This window comes from Anopheles coluzzii, chromosome 2 (genome assembly GCF_943734685.1).
Source record: "Anopheles coluzzii chromosome 2, AcolN3, whole genome shotgun sequence".
Classification (NCBI taxonomy): Eukaryota; Metazoa; Arthropoda; class Insecta; order Diptera; family Culicidae; genus Anopheles; species Anopheles coluzzii.
Genome location: NC_064670.1, coordinates 70,496,537 through 70,516,229, shown reverse-complemented (window position 1 = coordinate 70,516,229; position 19,693 = coordinate 70,496,537). Strand labels below are relative to the sequence as shown.

Below are 19,693 nucleotides of genomic sequence, written 5' to 3'. Positions count from 1 at the left end.
CGCATATATTTATCTGTCAAACGGATCGGTTTGATATATTTATCTGTCAAAAAAAATTTATATATCTCGGACATATAATCTTGAAAATTTATGCGCAATCTTGGCGCAATCTGAAACTGTATGGAAATGACGTTTATAGCTCAGGGTTGGCTACGCGAAATGACTTATGTTTTGATAAAACGAATATATGCGCAATCTGAGATTGCGCATCGTGTATTAATACGGTTAGATTATTATATGCTTCCACCACTAAGATAAGATTGCTTTGGAACATTGTCTGAAAATGGGACCCTTCACGATTCTAGTCAGTTTTTTGTATGGAGTTTGACATTTGGAGTCTGAAATCATGTAAACACTCCATACAAAACCACACATAAAACTAGCCTGCAATTTTCAGTCTAGATTATTCTAGCCTCAAAGCTAGAATTAGATTCGAGTATCTGCTCAAAAAAATGGCAAAACACGGTGTTGTTTACATTTACCCCAAAGTGCATCAAAGAGATCAGGTGATGGAATCTAGAATCAAAGTGTATGTAGTCCAGCTGGTTTCATAGCATTTTTTTTAACCAATATTGAATATCACTTTTTTACAGGACCGGCTAAATCTTTTGCTCAAACAAGCTTTCTGGAGGCTTGAAGAATACATAAACACTCTTAAAATCTTCATTCAGAAGCAGAAGCGATAAAAACCAGCCTTCCAAATTCATACACCTTGGGATAAGCCCACCTGTATATAATACCCACTTGGATAGCTGCTCGAAAACTGCTATACAATGCAAACAGCTGACAGGCTGAAATTTCGAAAGGGCCCCAATAACAGAAACATACTAGTGATGGGCAAAATTGGTCTGTAGCCGGATTTGGATTGATCCGGATCCCACTGCTTTCGGATTCGAGTCCGGATCAACTCCAGAGTAAGTGGATGGGAGGGCTGTTTGGGATGGAATAATGTTCAGCCTTTTTTAAGTTGTTGAGTAAATTTCACCATACTATACAGTGCCACTATACTCTATATATCTACGTAGCTATAAGCTAAAAGTTTTCTGTGAACTTTCCGATTTGCTTCAGATAGTCATGATTTATTGTTAGCTTCAAAAAATAATTTGGATTCAATAAATTTATTTGAACTACCCAGTCAGACCGCCTTCTGTTAATTTACCCATTCGAGCAGTTTTGTGTCTGTCATAACAGTAATTTAAGAGCAATTTAGCGGTACGAAGTGTTGTCGTTTGTTGCAGTAAAAAGATATAAATAATAACATAACAAGTATTGTCTTAATGATCTTTTAGTGGAAGAAGACGTCGGCGGTGTGTTTAAAACTGTTAAATGTAAAAAACAGCCGAGAAATTGCGTTTATTAGTGCTATTTGTGCATCATCTTCACCGAGTGAAGAGGCTGTTCAAGTCAAGTTTTGCTAAAAAAAATACATCGTAATCGTGTGTATGAGTTAAAGAAAAAGATTGAATATAACCATTAATCAGTAATATAATAAATTTCGTGTTATTTATTGACAATTTGGCCGAAAAAAATTAAAACAAAATAGAGGAAGGAATAGGATCTGCCAAAACTGCTCGAATGGGTAAATTACCGACTGCTAATTTATCATTAAATTACTCTTAAATTACCGGTAATTTAGCGGTAAGATAGGGGTAAATTAAATCCGATTTGTCTGACTGCGGAACGAATTATGTATTTGATAAAAAGTTAAATAATGCCAACTTATTTTGGAAACGGGTAAAACATATGCAGGAAACTGTTAGTAAATCGTTGAAAGAATCCAAACGTATTAGGAAAACAAACCATAAATCATGAGGTTTATAAAATGAAAAATCTGGAAACAGCCAGAAAACCAGGGAAACCCCAGTATACTGTTTTTTTGTCAGTACGCACATAGACATCGTATTTTTGCTTATATGTGTGGCTATGAACACGTTAATGTTAACTATGAGCTAGGGTTGTTTGTAAGGAGGCAGGCAAAAGGAGGCATTTGGATTCGATCGGAGTAATCCGGATACAATCGGACCCAATTGAATTTGTATTCGTTTGGATCAGCCGGATTCAAAGACATATTTATTTCGGAGTCCGATGCAGTTTAAAAAATTCTGAGTCGGAGTGGTTTCACGAATCCAATCCGGAGCTCCCATTACTAAAACATACGAAAAAATCATACTGATTTCGATTATCACCGACTGAGAATATCGCGACCAAGAGTTGGACATTGCACACAATGTCACCAGCATGTGACGGTCGCAACAATTGTTTGAATCTCATTTCGGATCATCACTGAGCTCGTGACGCTGACATTTTTTGTTTCAGCCGGAATTTGTCATAACTAAGTCAATAACATTTTGCAGATTTGATCACAGTAAAAAAAATCATGACAATGTGACTAACCAAGTGTCAGTCACAAAAATGTCATTATCACAATTGCGCACGTGACGCTGGCATAGATTTTGTTTTAGTCAGATTTTTTATGACATTGACAATGACATTTTGCAGGCCATTTATGGTCATAACAACAGCACTTCGGTAATGGCCAAAGCTTTTGAACACGTTTGTGAAATGTATGCTCTTTCTATCTTTTGTTTTGCTATTCAGGAAAACTATTTAATTTTCCAATAAAAAAATTATTTAAACTAAAACACTTTTTTTCTGTCAGCAGTAATGTGTGTAAAAAAAACCATAGCCTCACCTTGCGCTATGTGTCAAAAACACCGGTTCATATTGCCCCATGTGTAGCATTTTTTTTTTTGTTATATTGGTCTTCAGCTTGGTCCTCAGAAATATATAAAACTTTCTTGGTGTCAATAGAATGAATAGTTAATAGAATGAATGAATGAGTGAATCTTTGTCATAAAATAATGCTTAAATAAAGGATGCTCATTTTGCTTCGCATGTTAATTTTGCCCCCCTTACCCGTATAGCCTTCAAATACCCAGAATCAGTACATTCATACGCTTGCCTATCGTCGTATCGTATTACCGTATCGTCGCGAGTTCAAGTTATGTAACTCATAAAGGATTGTTTTTTTTTTTTTTTTTTTGCTGCAGGATAAATATCGTGTTATCGTGAAGGATAAATATATCGAGAAAGGTTTAAAATTGTTTTGATCGACTGTTTTAGGTTTAATAAAAGCACTATAATTCTTTTCAAATAGAATCAAGAAAAGAAAACATTTATAACAAGCATCTTTGTTTGTAAACAAATGGTGAAACCTGATATGGCGGAACTTAATTGTCAAATAGGTACAAACCGGATGATGTATGTTGTTCCACTGACATGCTGAATTTTCAGCTTGTTGACTCGAAACAGAAAACGGGTGAATAATTTTTTTTATGATGTGTACGTAACGATATAACGCATTCCATATATCAATGTTTATGCATTCGTTTTTCTCGTTAAGTATGTACAAGATTATGTTAGGAATATTAACGTGATAAAGTGTTAGAAAAATGGTGCAATGTTCGCGATATTGGTTCCCTGTTCTTATAGTCAAAAGATTTCTTTCCATCACCACTACTTCAATATAGCAAACAAAGCAATCAACATGCCAAGCTCCCGATTAGGCAAGCGAATGAATGTACTGATTCTGGGTATTTGAAGGCTATACGGGTAAGCACCTTTTATTTAAGCATTATTTTATGGCAAAGATTCACTCATTCATTCATTCTATTAACTATTCATTCTATTGACACCAAGAAAGTTTTATATATTTCTGAGGACCAAGCTGAAGACCAATATAACAAAAAAAAAAATGCTACACATGGGGCAATTTGAACCGGTGTTTTTGACACATAGTGCTAGGTGAGGCTATGGTTTTTTTTTCACACAATAATGCTGACAGAAAGAAAGTGTTTTAGTTTAAATAATTTTTTTATTGGAAAATTAAATAGTTTTCCTGAATAGCAAAACAAAAGATAGAAAGAGCATACATTTCACAAACGTGTGCAAAAGCTTTGGCCATTGCCGAAGTGCTGTTGTTGTGACCATAATTGGCCTGCAAAATGTCATTGTCAATGTCATAAAAAATCTGACAAAAACAAAATCTATGCCAGCGTCACGTGCGCAATTGTAATAATGACATTTTTGTGACTAACACTTGGTTAGTCACAATGTCATGATTTTTTTTACTGTGATCAAATCTGCAAAATGTTATTGACATAGTTATGACAAATTCCGGCTGAAACAAAAAATGTCAGCGTCACGAGCTCAGTGATGATCCGAAATGAGATTCAAACAATTGTTGCGACCGTCACATGCTGGTGACATTGTGTGCAATGTCCAACTCTTGGTCGCGATATTCTCAGTCGGTGATAATCGAAATCAGTATGATTTTTTCGTATGTTTTAGTAATGGGAGCTCCCGATTGGATTCGTGAAACCACTCCGACTCAGAAATTTTTAAACTGCATCGGACTCCAAAATAAATATGTCTTTGAATCCGGCTGATCCAAACGAATACAGATTCAATTGGGTCCGATTGTATCCGGATTACTCCGATCGAATCCAAATACCTCCTTTTGAATCCGTTTCACTACCGTGCTTAATTCGTAGAGCAAAATAGTTACACTATAAAACTAAGCTTACAAACAACCCTAGCTCATAGTTAACATTGACGTGTTCATAGCCCCACATATAAGCAAAAATACGATGTCTATGTGCGTACTGACAAAAAAACCGTTTACTGGGGTTTCCCTGGTTTTCTGGCTGTTTCCAGATTTTTCATTTGATAAACCTCCTGATTTATGGTTTGTTTTCCTAATACGTTTGGATTCAAGAGTCAAGAGTCAAAGATGTATGACTTACAGACAAAAATAGGTGCGTTAGAGTAAAAAATTGATGCGCACTGTCAAAAATGTATGCCTTAGAGGTAGAAATTGATGCGCATCATTAAAAATTGATACCTTATTAGAGCCAAAATAGGTGACAACGACTGTAACCTAGGCTGAAAATGTGAGGCTATTTTTGCGTGTGGTTTTGTATGGAGTGTTAACATGATTTCAGTAGCCAAGTCTCAAACTCCATATAAAACAGCAGAATACCATCGTAAAACTCCCCATTATTACATAGTTGTTTTACATCTTTATTTATAAAGACTTGGTTTTATAACTAGACGACTGGAGGCTTCACCCGCCTAATGAGACTAATGTATGTCCGCGGAAAATGCCGGAAGAAAACATCCAAAACTGACATACTACTGAGAATGTATACAAATTCAATTAACAATAATAAATTTCACATTTTCATATTTCATATCATATCAAATGCATTGGAATAACAGTAAAAGGTACAAAGGGTACCACATGTTATGCTCGCTGAAATATAGAATATCTTACTTATAACATGCGTCAAGTTAAAACAGCATAGTTTTGCTATATGGATATCGTGGTCTCCAAAGCGAGAGTACTCATGATTGTCTATCTAATATATATTCACAACATTTTTTGCAATATGAGCTGCTGCCAAATACTAGATTTGACTTAAAGTGTCACCTTGTTTGTGACGCAATAACCGTAAACAAACTGTTAAAGCAGTTAGTTTACTAGAACAGGATCCGAAAACATTCAATGTCAAGATTACCGAGCTGCTTCGAATAAATATAATTAAACTGATAAATCATAGAAGTGCGACCTAGCGGGCTCTTCGGTAGAGTAGCCGACTTCTACAACGGCCGGCAGAATATATTCATAACCGGGCAATCCTCCCGCAGGAAACACTGAATATTCGTCAGTGTGGTACATATAAGTCTCGGAAGCCCAAACAAGCAGAAACGCTGAAGTACCTGGGAGTGGACCTCTGCCGCAAACAGCACCACAGCCGGCATCTGGAGAGGGTGGTCAATAAGGCTTCACGGATTACGAATGCCTTGACCTGCCTGATGCCGAATAAGCGTGGTCCTAAGAGCCGCAGTAGGAGACAGCTCGTAAACGTCGGCAACAGTATCATCCGATACGGAGTTGCCACCTGGGGGCGATGGGTGCTCGACAAGGAGACCCATCGCAAATCGGTCCAAAGGGCGCATCGACCGGGGGCTCTCCGAGTCGCCAGCGCCTTCCAGACCGTTTCTTATGATGCCGCTTGCGTTGTTGCCAACACCACCCCGTTAGTCCTCCTCATGCAGGAGGATATCCGCTGCCACGACGAAAAGGTAGCGAGTGGTGGAGTTCAATCGGACATACGAAAGCGGCAACGGGAGGAGACGATGAGGCGCTGGCAGGACCAGTGGACAACGGGTGCAGGGCAACCAGGAGCACCAGGACTGAAGACGAGGAGGCTGATTCCAGACATTAATCTCTGGGTCAGCCGCAAGCATGGGGAAGTTGACTTTTTCCTCACCCAGCTCCTCACGGGGCACGGGTTCTTGCGCTCCTATTTCGTCGAGAAAGGCATCCTGGAGGGCTCGCCCAACTGCCCTGAATGTGGTGACGCCGTGGAAGACGTTGAACACGTGCTGTTCCACTGTCCACGGTTCGATCGGATCCGGAATGAGATGCAGCAGCGGTGCCATCCCCGAGTAACAATGGATAACATCGTCTCGGAAATGTGCACCCGCAGCGAAACGTGGGAGGCCGTCCGCGCCGCCGCCAGGACAATCTTCTCCACTCTCCAAGCGAGATGGGATGTTGAGCGTCCACCAACGGCAAGGCGACGCAGGCGGGCCAGACGGCGGGCGCGGGACGCAAATGGTGGTCCCTCAGGCCATGCGGCACGGCAACAACCCGCACCGCAAGGGCCACCGTAAGCTGGAAAGTTATTAATCTTTTATTTATTTTCGTTTCTTTCCAGCTTTCTTTTTCTCTTCTCTCATCTATTTTCAGCTTTCTTCTATCTCTTTCTCCTTTTTCTTGTTTCCTCTATCCAAATCTCGTTTCAGGAGAACTGCCTTACGTGCTTGGAGTGGTGACCAACGATGCCGACCCCCCATTGCCCACCCGAAGCGTGGGCGATAGGACCAAAGGGACCGCGTCGCACCACGGAAAGCAGCGTAATAAGCAGAATCATCAGACCAGATCGCCGCAGAAGATGCGTCGTGACCCAGGGTGCAACCGCACACACGACTCCGCATGAAGTAATACGCACCACAAGCGTACCGGCCGAGTTGGGTGAGTCGGAGAGGGGGATGGAATATGCTCACTCTTCGTCCACAAAAAAAAAAAAAAAAAAAAAAAAAAAAAAAAAAAAAAAAAAAAAAAAAAAAAAAAAAAAAAAAAAAAAAAGCCCAAACAAGCATCAGCGTGCACCGCACACACGACTCCGCATGAAGTAATACGCACCACAGCGTACCGGCAGGGTTGGGTAAGTCGGGGAGCGGGATGGAATACGCTCACTCCTCGATAACAAAAAAAGCCTAAACAAGCATGACGCATGAATGGCATAGTTCGCATCACGAAAAAAAGAAGAACATAAATCATATCAAATTTCTTAGAAAAATCGGATCCATAACAAATGGCGGTTTTTTTTTTCAAACAAACAAACATCGATTTTTGTTTCAAAAGGCTTGAGATAAGAAAAATGGTTCAAATATATACACGTTTATTTCTATACACACAAAATGTTCGATTTTTTAAAAATGTGTGGAAGAGATGAAATAATATACATGGTAAATAGTCTTGAAAATGTTTCGCGAAGGCGATCAGGTAGTCTCAGAAAGGGTATCAGCGGAAACAGTTTTTTTTAAGCAACAGTTAAAACTCGAAGGTCTAAGACATGCATGGCTCTGTTGTGGGTGTGAAATCGTATTTGGCTGAATTGACCTTAACCTAGATGCGGACGTCTCTTGATGGTTGTAAGCACAATGGTCAGCTTTGCCCCATTCATGAACTCTGAACGCTCAAAATGGGTTGTTTGGGAATGAGCATATTTTTTGCAACCGTGGTGTTTTTAAGGCATAAAAAATGTATCATTATTATTTTGGTGTGGTCAGGAGATCAGGAATATTGCGAGCGAATATTTGAAATGTAAATGATACTCGAATTTAAATGTTGATAGAAGCTCATGCTTATGTTAAATTTCATGCCAATTGAATTGCTTGATCAAAATAATAAAGAAAAATGAAATATTTCGAGTATATCTGAAAATAGTTTGTACATTTTATGTGAATGTTTTGCATGTAAAATTCATAAAATAAGTCTAATTAGGTAGATCTATAAAACCTCTTAAACCTATGCTCTAATAAAAAGATATTGCAATGTATGCACATTTTATACGGTTTTATGCAATATCCGCTTTCAAAAGCTGAGCTTTGTATGCTGGGAATTTTACAGGGAAACAAAGTTAACCAGAGACAAATGCTTGTAAACGCACCTGCTGCAAAAGATGACGGCCGTTGATTAGCTGCTGGTAGTTTGCTTTAGCTTTTTGTGTTTGGCATTCACGCTATAGTGTGACAGTTTCCTTTCTCTTGCAAGCGACCAGCGTGACAGTGATGCGTTTCATGAAATCTTTTGTTTTGTCTCCCAAACCCAGTTGAGACGTTTGTGTTACACACATTTACGTGAACTTGGACCGAAAGAGTCCGTAAAGCTGATGAGTTCCCGGCCTACTGTTCGAATCGCAGACAATGAAGCGTTTATACTGATGCTAGGAGAAATAACCTTACAATGTTTCGTAGTATTTGTTTGGTGCGTTGGTGTGTGCTCATAGTTTGAGTATAAGAATTGCAAACTTTTAAAGTGTATAGTTTAGTAGACCGAAAGCAACGATTGGCATCGGATCACTTTCGGGATATTTCAGCCACAACGACAAGTTAAAAAGGCAGCATTAGTTGTACAACAGAGGCGAAAGAAATCCGTTGGAGCCAAAGCCTCTATAAACTATTCAAACAATTGGTTGTACACTGTGCTCTGTGATTCGTATTTAAGTGTACACCAAAAATTGTATTTATTACGGTTCGTTTAAAATGTGGGGTATTTTATTTCATTATGAAAGCAGATCACGTAGTTTGTGTGTGACAAATTAGTGTATAACAATAAGACTCGTGCAACAATTGAGCAAAAAATAAAAATAAAAATGATTTAAATTAAGAAAGTGAATTAAGAAGATTTTTTTGCTTATTTAAATAAGTGCTGTTTTAATTTTTTAACTATTTCAACTAGAACGTAACATACATAGAGTAACAGATCGTCATACTGGATTGAAACTATCGACGACACGCTCATGTTTTGTTCTAAAGAAGTGAAAAAGGTTTAAGAAGTGAGTTAATGATTTTACATAAAAAAGTGTCGTATGGTGAATATCGTTTAAAAACTGACATTGAATAATATAATTGTACAGAAAAAGTGAAGTATTCAAAAGGCAATATTTTACATATTTTACCGTGGATATGAGAATATATAAAACAGTTTTATAACAAAAATATTATTAATTAGACAAAGCAGGGTAATTTGCCTATTGTTGCACACCACTCAATTATTGCACAATGAGTATAAATGGTTGTTTATCCAAATATTTAAAAAGTATTAAGGAAAGCTATCTCTTTTTCCTTAAATATTGATCATTTCTGTCGCATATTCTATTTAGTATTTTTTTAGATTTTTTAAACAAAAATGAAAATATTTTGACTGAATGGGTGCCTTATTTAAACCGTTAAGGGATAATGAGTTTTATTTCGCCCTGTGAACCACTTAATTGGAACAACGAGTGTGCTTCGATACCACCTCCTTTTTTCACCTTGCTATCATGTTGACAGTCCTTTCTTTACCATAAGCTTGCGGCAGCAGGTGCAAGTGCATTACTTATTTTGCGGAATTCTGGCTTGAACCACGTGGTAATACATTAATATTGTCTTATACATTATTCGGTAGAAAAATAACCATTTTAGGGCTCATTTTTCTAGTTCAGTGTATTAGAAAGTGTTCAATAATTGAATATAAAGTGTGCAACAATTGTTTTTTCGAATACGTTTAAAATCATTATTTCTTGCCATTATTCATAAATTTAATCCCTAAAATAAAAAATACATACTAGTTTTTAAACAATAATTATGTATAATAGACACATATAACCTGATTATTGTGACTTTAATCATCACAAACAAATGACATATTTACCACAATTGGCAAATTACCTTTTAGCACGTGTCTACTAATATACTGCAAGTATGCTACAATGTAAGTATTGTAAATTGTGTACGTTATTCGTTCATTGGTAAATAGACTCTTTATCCCTGAACATTTTTGTCAAACATCGATATTGTTTTCTGAGATTTAGCATTATTTGAACTATTTGTGGATGAGAAGATGAATCTGTTATATTTTATTAAAGCATTACTTCGGCTACTGACGATATTTGCGGTAATCCTTACGGTGACCGCCCAGGAGCGATGGTCATGGTCAGGAGGGGGAAATAACGACAATAGCAATAATGCCAAAAACGATGCTGATCGATACAACGTGCGTAGCGATATGTTGGAATTCCAAGGCACTGGGTCACAAGCAGCAGCATCAAATGAAAAACGGAATACTTTGGCAGTTAGGTAAATTTCAATCTTTAAAGGAAAGCAGAATAATTATAAACAGCAAATTTCTATCGAAAGATGAACTATTGTCCGCCGTTTTATCTTAAACTTGATTCTATTCCAGAAAAGGCCGATACGAGGTAAAAGAAACAACTACGAAAAGGCCATCATTCTCAAGGCCACAAAATGATGAGTTTTCTGGCGAATTTGGAGATGGAAATCAATCTAATGATTTTGGGTACTAAAACATAATTTAAGATATACAGGGGCCGACAAAATAAAGTGCTCACTCCTTAAATTCTAACATTTGTTAGGTTTTAAAATGAAACTTACTTGCCGTATTATTATTTGAAACATTAGTCATTATGTGTTTTAAACGAACAATGCCAAATTAAGGCGAATATGAAAAGTTAGCTTCAATCACCTTTTAAAAATGGGCTTTTAATTTTGCCGGTCACTATATATAATAACAAACAATTGTATATTTCAACATTTTTTTCTCTATTTCTCTATTTATGTCTGTATTTTCCAAATTTCCAGATTCAATCAAAAGTTCGGTGGGGGAGGACTTATTAACGGACAATTTGGGCCGAACCCGTACGGAATTAACCTTGGCCAACAGGGTGGTGTAGGAGGATTCCCGTTCCAGGGTGGTAATGCATTAGGAGGAGCAGGATTTTACCCGGGTCAACCACACTTAGGCGGAGGGTATGGCGGTTTGGGACACGGTTCCAGTGGTAATGGAATTCTCGTGGGCCCTGGAGGCCCGACCGGCATTATAGGCCGTCCGTATAACCGGTTTCCGTACGGCGGTGCCGGATACTATCCTGGAGGGAACGGATATCCCTATGGAGGAGGATTCGGAAATCCGACGTTCAATGGACATCCGGGTGGATTCTTCTCGCCCGGTGGCTATCCCTCGGGAGGCTATTTTCCTCAGCCATTCGGTGTAGGTGGAATAGGGCCGAGACCGTTCGGTTCATTCCCAGGTGGATCTCAATTCGGTCCACAGTTTGACCAAACCCGCCAAGCCAGTAAGAAGGTGGAAAAGAAATCAGTCTAACAGAACAACTTGAAGCATCACTTCAGCTCCACTGAGATTGTAAGATAAAAGTTGACTGATGCAGCTCGTTACAACACTCTTTCAGTGTTTGTAGTTTTTGGTTGTCACCATGCTAAAATAGCTTTGTTACTTACCGATTGTTGTTATGACGATAATAGAATAAAAAAGAGCTCCAAAAAATGTCCATTGAATTTGATCCACATCTTCGTTTCCATCCCAACCGTCCTTTTTCATGGCTGTGAGTATTTCTTTTTCGAAAGACTGTTATAGGGTAGGAGAGCAAATACAGCTTTTGTTAAAGTGTCTGTGGGTAAGTATATACACTAATGTTTAACTTCGATGGATAGCATGATAGTATAGTATAAAAATAGTACAAAAATCTTTCAAGTTGGTATCAGAACAATAAACAAAAATTATCAGAGTGGTAATTTTAAAATATTTCAATTGTAACATACCTGTAGATGCATAATAGCAGCGGATGTCCAATTTTGTTGATGCAAAACTGGTCTATCATTAGTCATTTTCCAAATAGCATCAGTGAGATTGACACGAATAGAACTGATTCCTTTTTTGACCTTAAAACAGTAAAGGAAAATACGTATGTATGTGTACTTTTATTTAATGGTCTGTAGCTGACTAATGGAAGATAATGCAGTCGAAACGATACTTTCAAATCAGGGGAAATAATGTCTTTAAATATATTGAGTCTTAAAAGAATTCATCAAGCTGAATATTTTACAGCAACTAGCGAATCATGACCGCAATGGGCAAGTGACGATCAAAGTATTGATGAGGTTTGATAGAAGGACCACGTGTGTTCCTACAAATTAAGCATTCAAATAGTGCAATACTAGCAAAAATACAAAAAAAGTCTTTTGGTGGACGCTTCAAAACTATTCGTTTACCCGGTTCTTCGCGTAATATGCGTAGAAAATAAAAGGTATGCTAAAGGTTTCACTAGCAGAAAGCATTGGATTAGAGCCACCCCAAAATCAACGAAACTCGAAAAGCTATCTGTGCACTGAAAAATAACAAGGCACTGGAAATGGAATCGCAGATGAACTGGTCAAGAATGGAGATGCACGATTAGAATAGAAGATTCACCAAACTGTTGCTGAGATATGGGATAGCGAATAGATGCCTTGTGATTAGGATCTTTTTAGTAGAGTACGGGTCTTCTTTTTACTAGAGTACGCCACGAGTTTGCTGGGCTGTTCGGCGAACTGAGCATCCTGACGGTGGCGAAGGCTGACAGGATACGATGGCTGGGACATGTTACTTCATTTCATTTCATTTATGTCTAGGGATGTACCAAATCGGGTATTTTTAATTTCGGGAAAAAAAATCCACGATATCCAAAGGAAATTTAAAGTGAGAGTGCCAAGCATGGATGCACGAAGTTTAAGTGATTTCAGTAGAACATATCTTAAACATTGAAAACATCAAAGTTACAACTCCTAACAGAAAACGATTAAGCACTTGTATTAGTGATGGGTGGGTCAACTCAAACTTACAGGGCCGCCCAGTCAGACAGCCTTCTGTTAATTTACCCATTCGAGCAGTTTTGTGTCTGTCATAACAGTAATTTAAGAGCAATTTAGCGGTACGAAGTGTTGTCGTTTGTTGCAGTAAAAAGATATAAATAATAACATAACAAGTATTGTCTTAATGATCTTTTAGTGGAAGAAGACATCGGCGGTGTGTTTAAAACTGTAAAATGCAAAAAACAGCCGAGAAATTGCATTTATTAGTGCTATTTGTGCACATCCTTCTCCGGGTGAAGCGGCTGTTCAAGTCGAGTTTGCTTAAAAAAATACATTGTAATCGTTTGTATAAGTTAAGGACAATGATTGAATAAAAGCATTTAACCGTAGAGTTGGCAACCAGATTTACACACGTAAGTTGGCAACCGGCATACCCGGGTATTCCACACGTTTTGATACAAAAAATTAACGATTTTCATAGGTAAACAATAGCTGGTATCGCGAAAGAATTGGTTTAAAATTAACAGTCGTTAAAAATTAACCAGAGTCGTTAAAAATTGCTAGAATTTGGCATCGCGAACGCATTGAGTTCATTTGTCAATTTTAACGACTGGTCCTATGCCGCCGTTAAACAAACGACTGTCAAGAGCGTATGCGATACAAATTAACAGTCGTTTAATTATACTGCTCGAATTTTTTCCCCGTGTTTGCCTATATGCGATATCGAGCAGTCGTTAACTGTTTTGACGGTCGTTTATTTTAACAGGAAAGAACAACAAATGAACTCGGTTAAACCAAAATGAACTTTAAACGACTGTTAAAATGTGTTCATTTATTCGTGATGCCGGCTAATGCTTTCTATATTTTAATGCTGTAAGCAAGTAATGCCGACCATATATTCTCTTCTATTTCATTTATTCATTTAGTTTATTCATTTTATTATAAAAATAACGGTCAAATTGAAATTTGGAATCGCTTGAATTTGACTCGAAAATAAGTACAATATGAAAAGAGGAAGAAGAGAAACGTCATTCTCCATACAAAATGTATGGAATACCCGGGTATGCTGGTTGCCAACTTACGTGGTAAAGTCAAAAAAAATCAAAATAAAATACTTATAAGGCTGTTACAACTTATGCACCAAAAAATCAGAAATTAAAAGTTGGGAGGCTACCGAAAATTTCAGGTCAATAAAAGCAATGAATCAAAAGTTATTGCAGTTTAAAGTTAAAAAAAATACCCGGGTATCCGGTTGCCAACTTAAAGGTTAACTGTAATATAATACATTTCGTATTATTTATTAACAATTTGGCCGACAAAAATAAAAATAAAATAGAGGAAGGAATAGGATCTGTCAAAACTGCTCGAATGGGTAAATTAACGACTGCTAATTTACCATTAAATTACTCTTAAATTACCGGTAATTTAGCGGTAAGATAGGGGTAAATTAAGTCCGATTTGTCTGACTGGGCGGACCCATCCATAAGCGACCTGTCGTAGGAGTCGTACGAGTCGACTCGAAAGATACATTAGGTAGGTTCAGTCGGTGCAACGATTCCCGTAAGTGCAAGACACCATTAACGATTTCAACCCAACGATGCACTAACGATTTCGGATCGGGTCGGGCAAAGGTAGGATCAGTCGTGGGTTCAGCGAGTCCGGGTTGACCCGAATTGTCAGTAGTTGTGAGAAGTAGGTTTAATACCCTACCCGAAATCGCAGCCCATGAGAATAATTATTTTAAGAGTGTGTATCAATAATTAATTCGCTTGCAAACAAATAAAAACCCAATACAGAAGCTCTTCGCGATTCTAGTAAGCTTTTTATATGGATTTTGACAGTTGGAAGCATGTAAACACTCCATACAAAACCATACACAAAACTAGCCTGCGATTTTCAGTCTAGGTTATTCTAGCCTCAAAGCTAGAATTAGATTCGAGTACCTGCTCGAAAAAATGGCAATACAAGGTGATGTTTACATTTACCCCAAGGTGCATTAAAGAGATCAGGTGGTGGAATATAGAATCACAGTGTATGTGGTCCAAGGATAATGTATTTAGAAGGTTGATTTTTATCGCTTTTGCTGGGCGACATTGTGGGGGACATCTGTCACTCTCTGCATACACATTTCATTACCCCGCACCAGCCCTCCCCGATTTTTATACCGGAGCCCCCGGAAGAGAAATGTCAAGTCGAGAAATGTCATTTTGCTCTGAACAACTTCACCTTGTCATTTATAACACCTTGATGTGGTCCAGGTGGTCTCATAGCATGTTTTTTGATAACCAAATCTGAACATCACTTTTAACAGAACGGGTGAAAACTTTTGCTCAAACAAGCTTTCTGGAGGCTTGACGAATACACGAAACACTCTTAAAATCTTCATTCAGAAGCAGAAGCGATAAAAATCAGCCTTCAAATTCATACACATTGGGATAAGCCCACCTGTATATTATACTCCCTTAAATAGCTGCTCGAAAACTGCTATACAATGCAAACAGCTGACAGGCTGAAATTTCAGCCTACGAACTTACAACAGAAAGGGCCCCACAGTTAGTCAAAACCGAACCAGTAAACGCCCAAAAATTTTAATTCAAAAATCCTTGCTGTCAGACCATATGTCCCTAAAAGGTGACAATGTGTCCGAAAAAGAGTGCCGCAGTCTTGCGATCCCGGATCCCGGTATCGTCAACGTTTTCACGTATCGTTCTTGCGATTTACTCCTACCGATACATCAAAATGTCCCGCCGTCTTGAGTTCTATCAGAAAGCCCTGTATGAGATCCTATACAGATTTTCGAGACTTAATTCATTACCACGCAGTCGAATAGTCAATCCTTGCTACGGGGGGACGGTCCAGTCTAGGCTTTAACCCGTGACGGGCATGTTATTGAGTCGTTCGAGTTGACGACTGTATCACGGAAGCGCCTCTACCTTCTATTAGATTTACAGTGGAGCGCTGTTTATCCGGGCTTCTCTAGACTTGACATCGGCCGGATAAGCGAATAAAACGGATAATGAGTCACATGATATATTTTATCCCCAATTCCTGATTAATTTTTGGAAAATTATCTTATTTTTTGATAAAAATAACCCAGTTTTTTTTTAACTTCATGCTTTTTCCAAAAGAATATTTGAAATTTGCCTTGAATTATCGGGTCTTTTGTTATGACAATGTGCTCTTTTAACAGCTTTTTCAAATATCCTCCTCATAACGGAATGTCACCATTGTATTGAACTGTCATTTCTCAATAGCACGGATAAACGGACAGCCGGATAAAAGGTACCCGGATAAACGGCGCTCCACTGTAATTTGGAGGATGCCAAATTTATCAGGTAAAACGCTTTAATTAACCACGTTTCAGCTTATTGTTTAAAAATAGTTCTCTATTCGAAGAAATAGTATTTGCTCTATAGAAGATGTTGAACACTTTGTTAAATATCAAATCGTCCTTTTGAATGTTTTGATCGAACAAATCGTTTGCACAACATCTTAAATGAATAAATAGGTGTTGTATCATAGTCTCGTTAGCAATAGAACACCATTTATTAAATATGTAGGCAAAACAACCTTGTAGTAGCCCAAACTGTATATAAGAATATAGAATTGTCTATTTTATGTAAACTTTGCAGAAATATTTCCAATATAAGTGATAAACAGCATTAAAAATTCAATTCAATCGAAAATACCCAATATTTACACGAGTGAAAACAAAAAAGTTAAAAACCCGATAAAAACCCAAAAAATAAATGCAGGGTAAAAAGGTATTTTCACCACGGTACAACACTGTCTGGGGCTAACACTGACATCAATGCCGTTACACTGAGTGGCATGGTACAAAGCTACACAACTATGAAAAGTTGTATTCGAACTTATTGAACACCGTGTAGAATATCTCTAGGTCTATGTATCCTCTAGGTCTATGTCTATGTATGTAAGTTATTTTTTTCAAGAATGGACTGGACGTCAATAACAACACAGAAAAGTTTTTGTACAAATATGCACTGCGCCGTCATTCTCCTATGCTGTCTTGGAATTATATATGATATCGGGTGACCCTTGTTTTTTATTTTTTGGTTTTATTTATGTTGTGTAACATAGAAAAATAAAAAAAATAAAATTGTTTCATTTTTAACTACCGTTTTCATGTGTACAACCCAACGTGGACTTCCCGTGTATAAGATAAAGAATTTTTTACACTTTATTATTACAAGGTTCAAAAACAACAACTATTATCGTTTTGGATCAGATCAAATCTTTTTTTTTTATTGGAAGTTTTACTTTCGTTCTTTTGATATTTTCTAAGCTTTATTTTTTAACCTCAGCTTAAGCTGTTCCTTTTTATGAATTTGAATCTTCAATTTAAAGAACCAATGAGACGAATTGTATCCTCCGATTGCAAATCCTTATTTTCGACCCTTATTTTTCCTTATGCTTTTCAGTGGCAACACTTTTTTCCCGTTTTAGTGTTATGTTTGTGGATACCCATGCACATCACTATCTGTTAGTAGGTAATATTTGTTGTTAGTATGTATTATGTATGCTAAAATACGGTAATTCGTAAAAGTAAATAACAGTTAAAAATTTAAAACGTCTGCATAGTTTCGAGACACGCGTGCGTTACATGGACTTTGAGTATAAGCCGAAGATTAACTGGTAGTCGGTTACATAGGATTAATGCACGATTTCGCCATAATGGTTCATTCCTTTGATTTTCACGCCTTTGATGCCTCTGTATCCGTTCGAGGTACAATTGAAATTAAAGAAATGCAATACTTTTGGATTAACTTACAAGCAGATTGACAACAATCAATTTATTCTATGTCTACGTAGTGTTTGACCCTCATAGATGAATAAAAAACCGGATAGACAAATACATTTTATGCGTCTACCAAATTACCAAATGAATTTTAGTTTAGTTTTAGTGTTTGTGTTGGTACTCCACTTTTTGAATGCTTAAGTTGTAGCAACACTTATGAATTGATGGTTCTTCTATCAAACTTCGTCATTACTTTTACCCACGCACATTTATTGCGACCATAATGTGTATCTAGACAAAACGAAACTAGACGAATGCTTTTTGCACTCACTGTCTATCAAGTACTTCCTGTATGTGTATTTGAGCCCTGCGATGTATTTAATGAAGAAAATTAGTACAGACGAATTATGTCGATGTTTTCATATATTAGTGTCAAAGCGAGGAGTGTTTAACGGAATACAATAGTATTCTAGACATAATTGGGGTTTACTCACGTTGCGTTCATTTTCTGCCTCTAAATGTTCGAAAGTAAATGCTCCCAGAAAACAGTATGCAACAACTGTGGCCACTAGCGTTACATGCGAAAAGATGCAGGTAAACACCTTCCACATGCAACAAACAAAAGACATGCATTTGCTGCGCGGTTTTTTTTCTGGTTCACCATAGGAAATCGACATTTGCGGCTGCAATTGTTGCATTGGTGGAGGTGCGGTACGCCTAGATGACATTTCTTAACAGTTTTGTGCTTGCTGGATATACGAGCTTCCTTTCATTCAACTAGTTTCCGAAGGAATAAAAGACAAAAAAAATCGCAAGTATCATATCATAACAGACACTTGTTGCATTATCTATTTCAATCGCAATGGACATAATAAAGTAAAGTTATTCTAGTGTACTATTATTAATAATTATGCTTTATCTGTAAAATAAAAATAAGAGATTTATTCTATACGGACTTCGTAGAGTAATATCTACTCGCTTTGTAGTACATGCTTATATGTAATTAAGGCTGAATATTAAATATGAATCATAAATTAAATAATCATCTATTTGCTACAATAATTTCGGTACAATAATATACAGAACATTGATGTCGTTTTTACAGAAGAAAACTGATAACCATACATTCACTCCACTAAATGTGCGGTATGAAGTTTGCTCATTCGATTCACAAAATTAATACTCAGATTTCCACAGTCGTTCATGTTAGACCATACGCGGAAAAACTATTGAGGCATGTTTCTAATACATAGATAGAATGTACACCCGTTAGCACTTGTTCTCTTTCGTCTGAGCTACTCTCACCACAAACTCGTTTCCAATCTGATCTGATTCATACAGAAAGATATTTGATATAATAGTTCACTTAATGCTCCATGAAATGTTATTTCTAAAAAAACACACACTACACAACCACAGCTGCATTTGTTTACTAAATATGTAGCGTGAAATTTCACTGCAGAATCGAGACCAGTCCCTCTAATAGCAACCAGTATACTGAACACACAAATTATTCAGCTCGTGTTATGAAATTATTCCCAGCTGACGCGAACGATCGTAACAGCACATTCGGTCACATATTCTCTTAAGCACCGATACAAGCGTGTTCGGCTAGCAACGAGTTTTCTCAGTATCGAAGATTTTCAATTTTCTCTGCCTCAACCAGTCGGGCCGAATATAGGAAGTTCTATTTTTTACAGCAGTTGTAGTGAGATTTTCTGATCCAAACGAAAGACGTAGCGGATAAGTTGTAGTATTGGTAGCAGACACGCTCCTAGGTTTCAGTAACCTGCAACTCTCACAAGCAGTCGAGACTCTTCCTCTATCCTCTTCCTCTATACGTTTCAATGGATGTGAATACGTCCATCAAATGTGGAGAGGCAGCGTGCTTTCAAATGTGAGTACAATTAATTGATTAACTTAAGCACAGTA

General features: G+C 37.5%; 2 protein-coding genes across 5 annotated transcripts in view; one reads left to right on the top strand and one right to left on the bottom strand.

Moving 5' to 3' along the window:
- The window catches only part of LOC120961224 (uncharacterized), a 29,559-nt gene extending 10,153 nt beyond the window's left edge, over positions 1 to 19,406 (bottom strand). Inside the window, exons 1-4 of one of the 3 annotated variants that reach the window (XM_049605834.1) lie at positions 19,168 to 19,406; positions 18,256 to 18,538; positions 11,974 to 12,093; positions 11,653 to 11,779 (exon numbers count right to left, since the gene is read on the bottom strand). In XM_049605834.1, the coding sequence (XP_049461791.1) occupies positions 11,653 to 11,779; positions 11,974 to 12,093; positions 18,256 to 18,489 (481 nt within the window). In that variant the 5' untranslated portion in view covers positions 18,490 to 18,538; positions 19,168 to 19,406. Of the gene's footprint in view, positions 1 to 11,652; positions 11,780 to 11,973; positions 12,094 to 18,255; positions 18,539 to 19,066 lie in introns of all 3 variants that reach the window. The other 2 variants (XM_049605836.1, XM_049605833.1) reach the window with 2 other exon arrangements.
- LOC120951320 (heterogeneous nuclear ribonucleoprotein A3-like) lies at positions 8,134 to 11,646 on the top strand. Of its 2 annotated transcripts, XM_040369977.2 has the most exons (6): positions 8,134 to 8,887; positions 9,095 to 9,191; positions 10,073 to 10,108; positions 10,263 to 10,473; positions 10,580 to 10,693; positions 10,996 to 11,646. In XM_040369977.2, exons 3-6 carry the CDS (start codon positions 10,099 to 10,101, stop codon positions 11,516 to 11,518), a joined length of 858 nt encoding a protein of 285 aa, XP_040225911.2. In that variant the 5' UTR covers positions 8,134 to 8,887; positions 9,095 to 9,191; positions 10,073 to 10,098; the 3' UTR covers positions 11,519 to 11,646. The 2 variants fall into 2 exon arrangements, with proteins under 2 accessions (XP_040225911.2, XP_040225912.2); XM_040369978.2 differs by lacking the exon at positions 9,095 to 9,191.
- Positions 19,407 to 19,693: the final 287 nt, after the last annotated feature.

What these genes read in the sequence shown, in the direction of transcription:
- LOC120951320 (XM_040369978.2), top strand. An exon ending in CGGAATACTTTGGCAGTTAG is followed by an intron (nt 10,474 to 10,579) that starts GTAAATTTCAAT and finishes ATTCTATTCCAG; the next exon opens with AAAAGGCCGATACGAGGTAA. An exon ending in AATCAATCTAATGATTTTGG is followed by an intron (nt 10,694 to 10,995) that starts GTACTAAAACAT and finishes CCAAATTTCCAG; the next exon opens with ATTCAATCAAAAGTTCGGTG.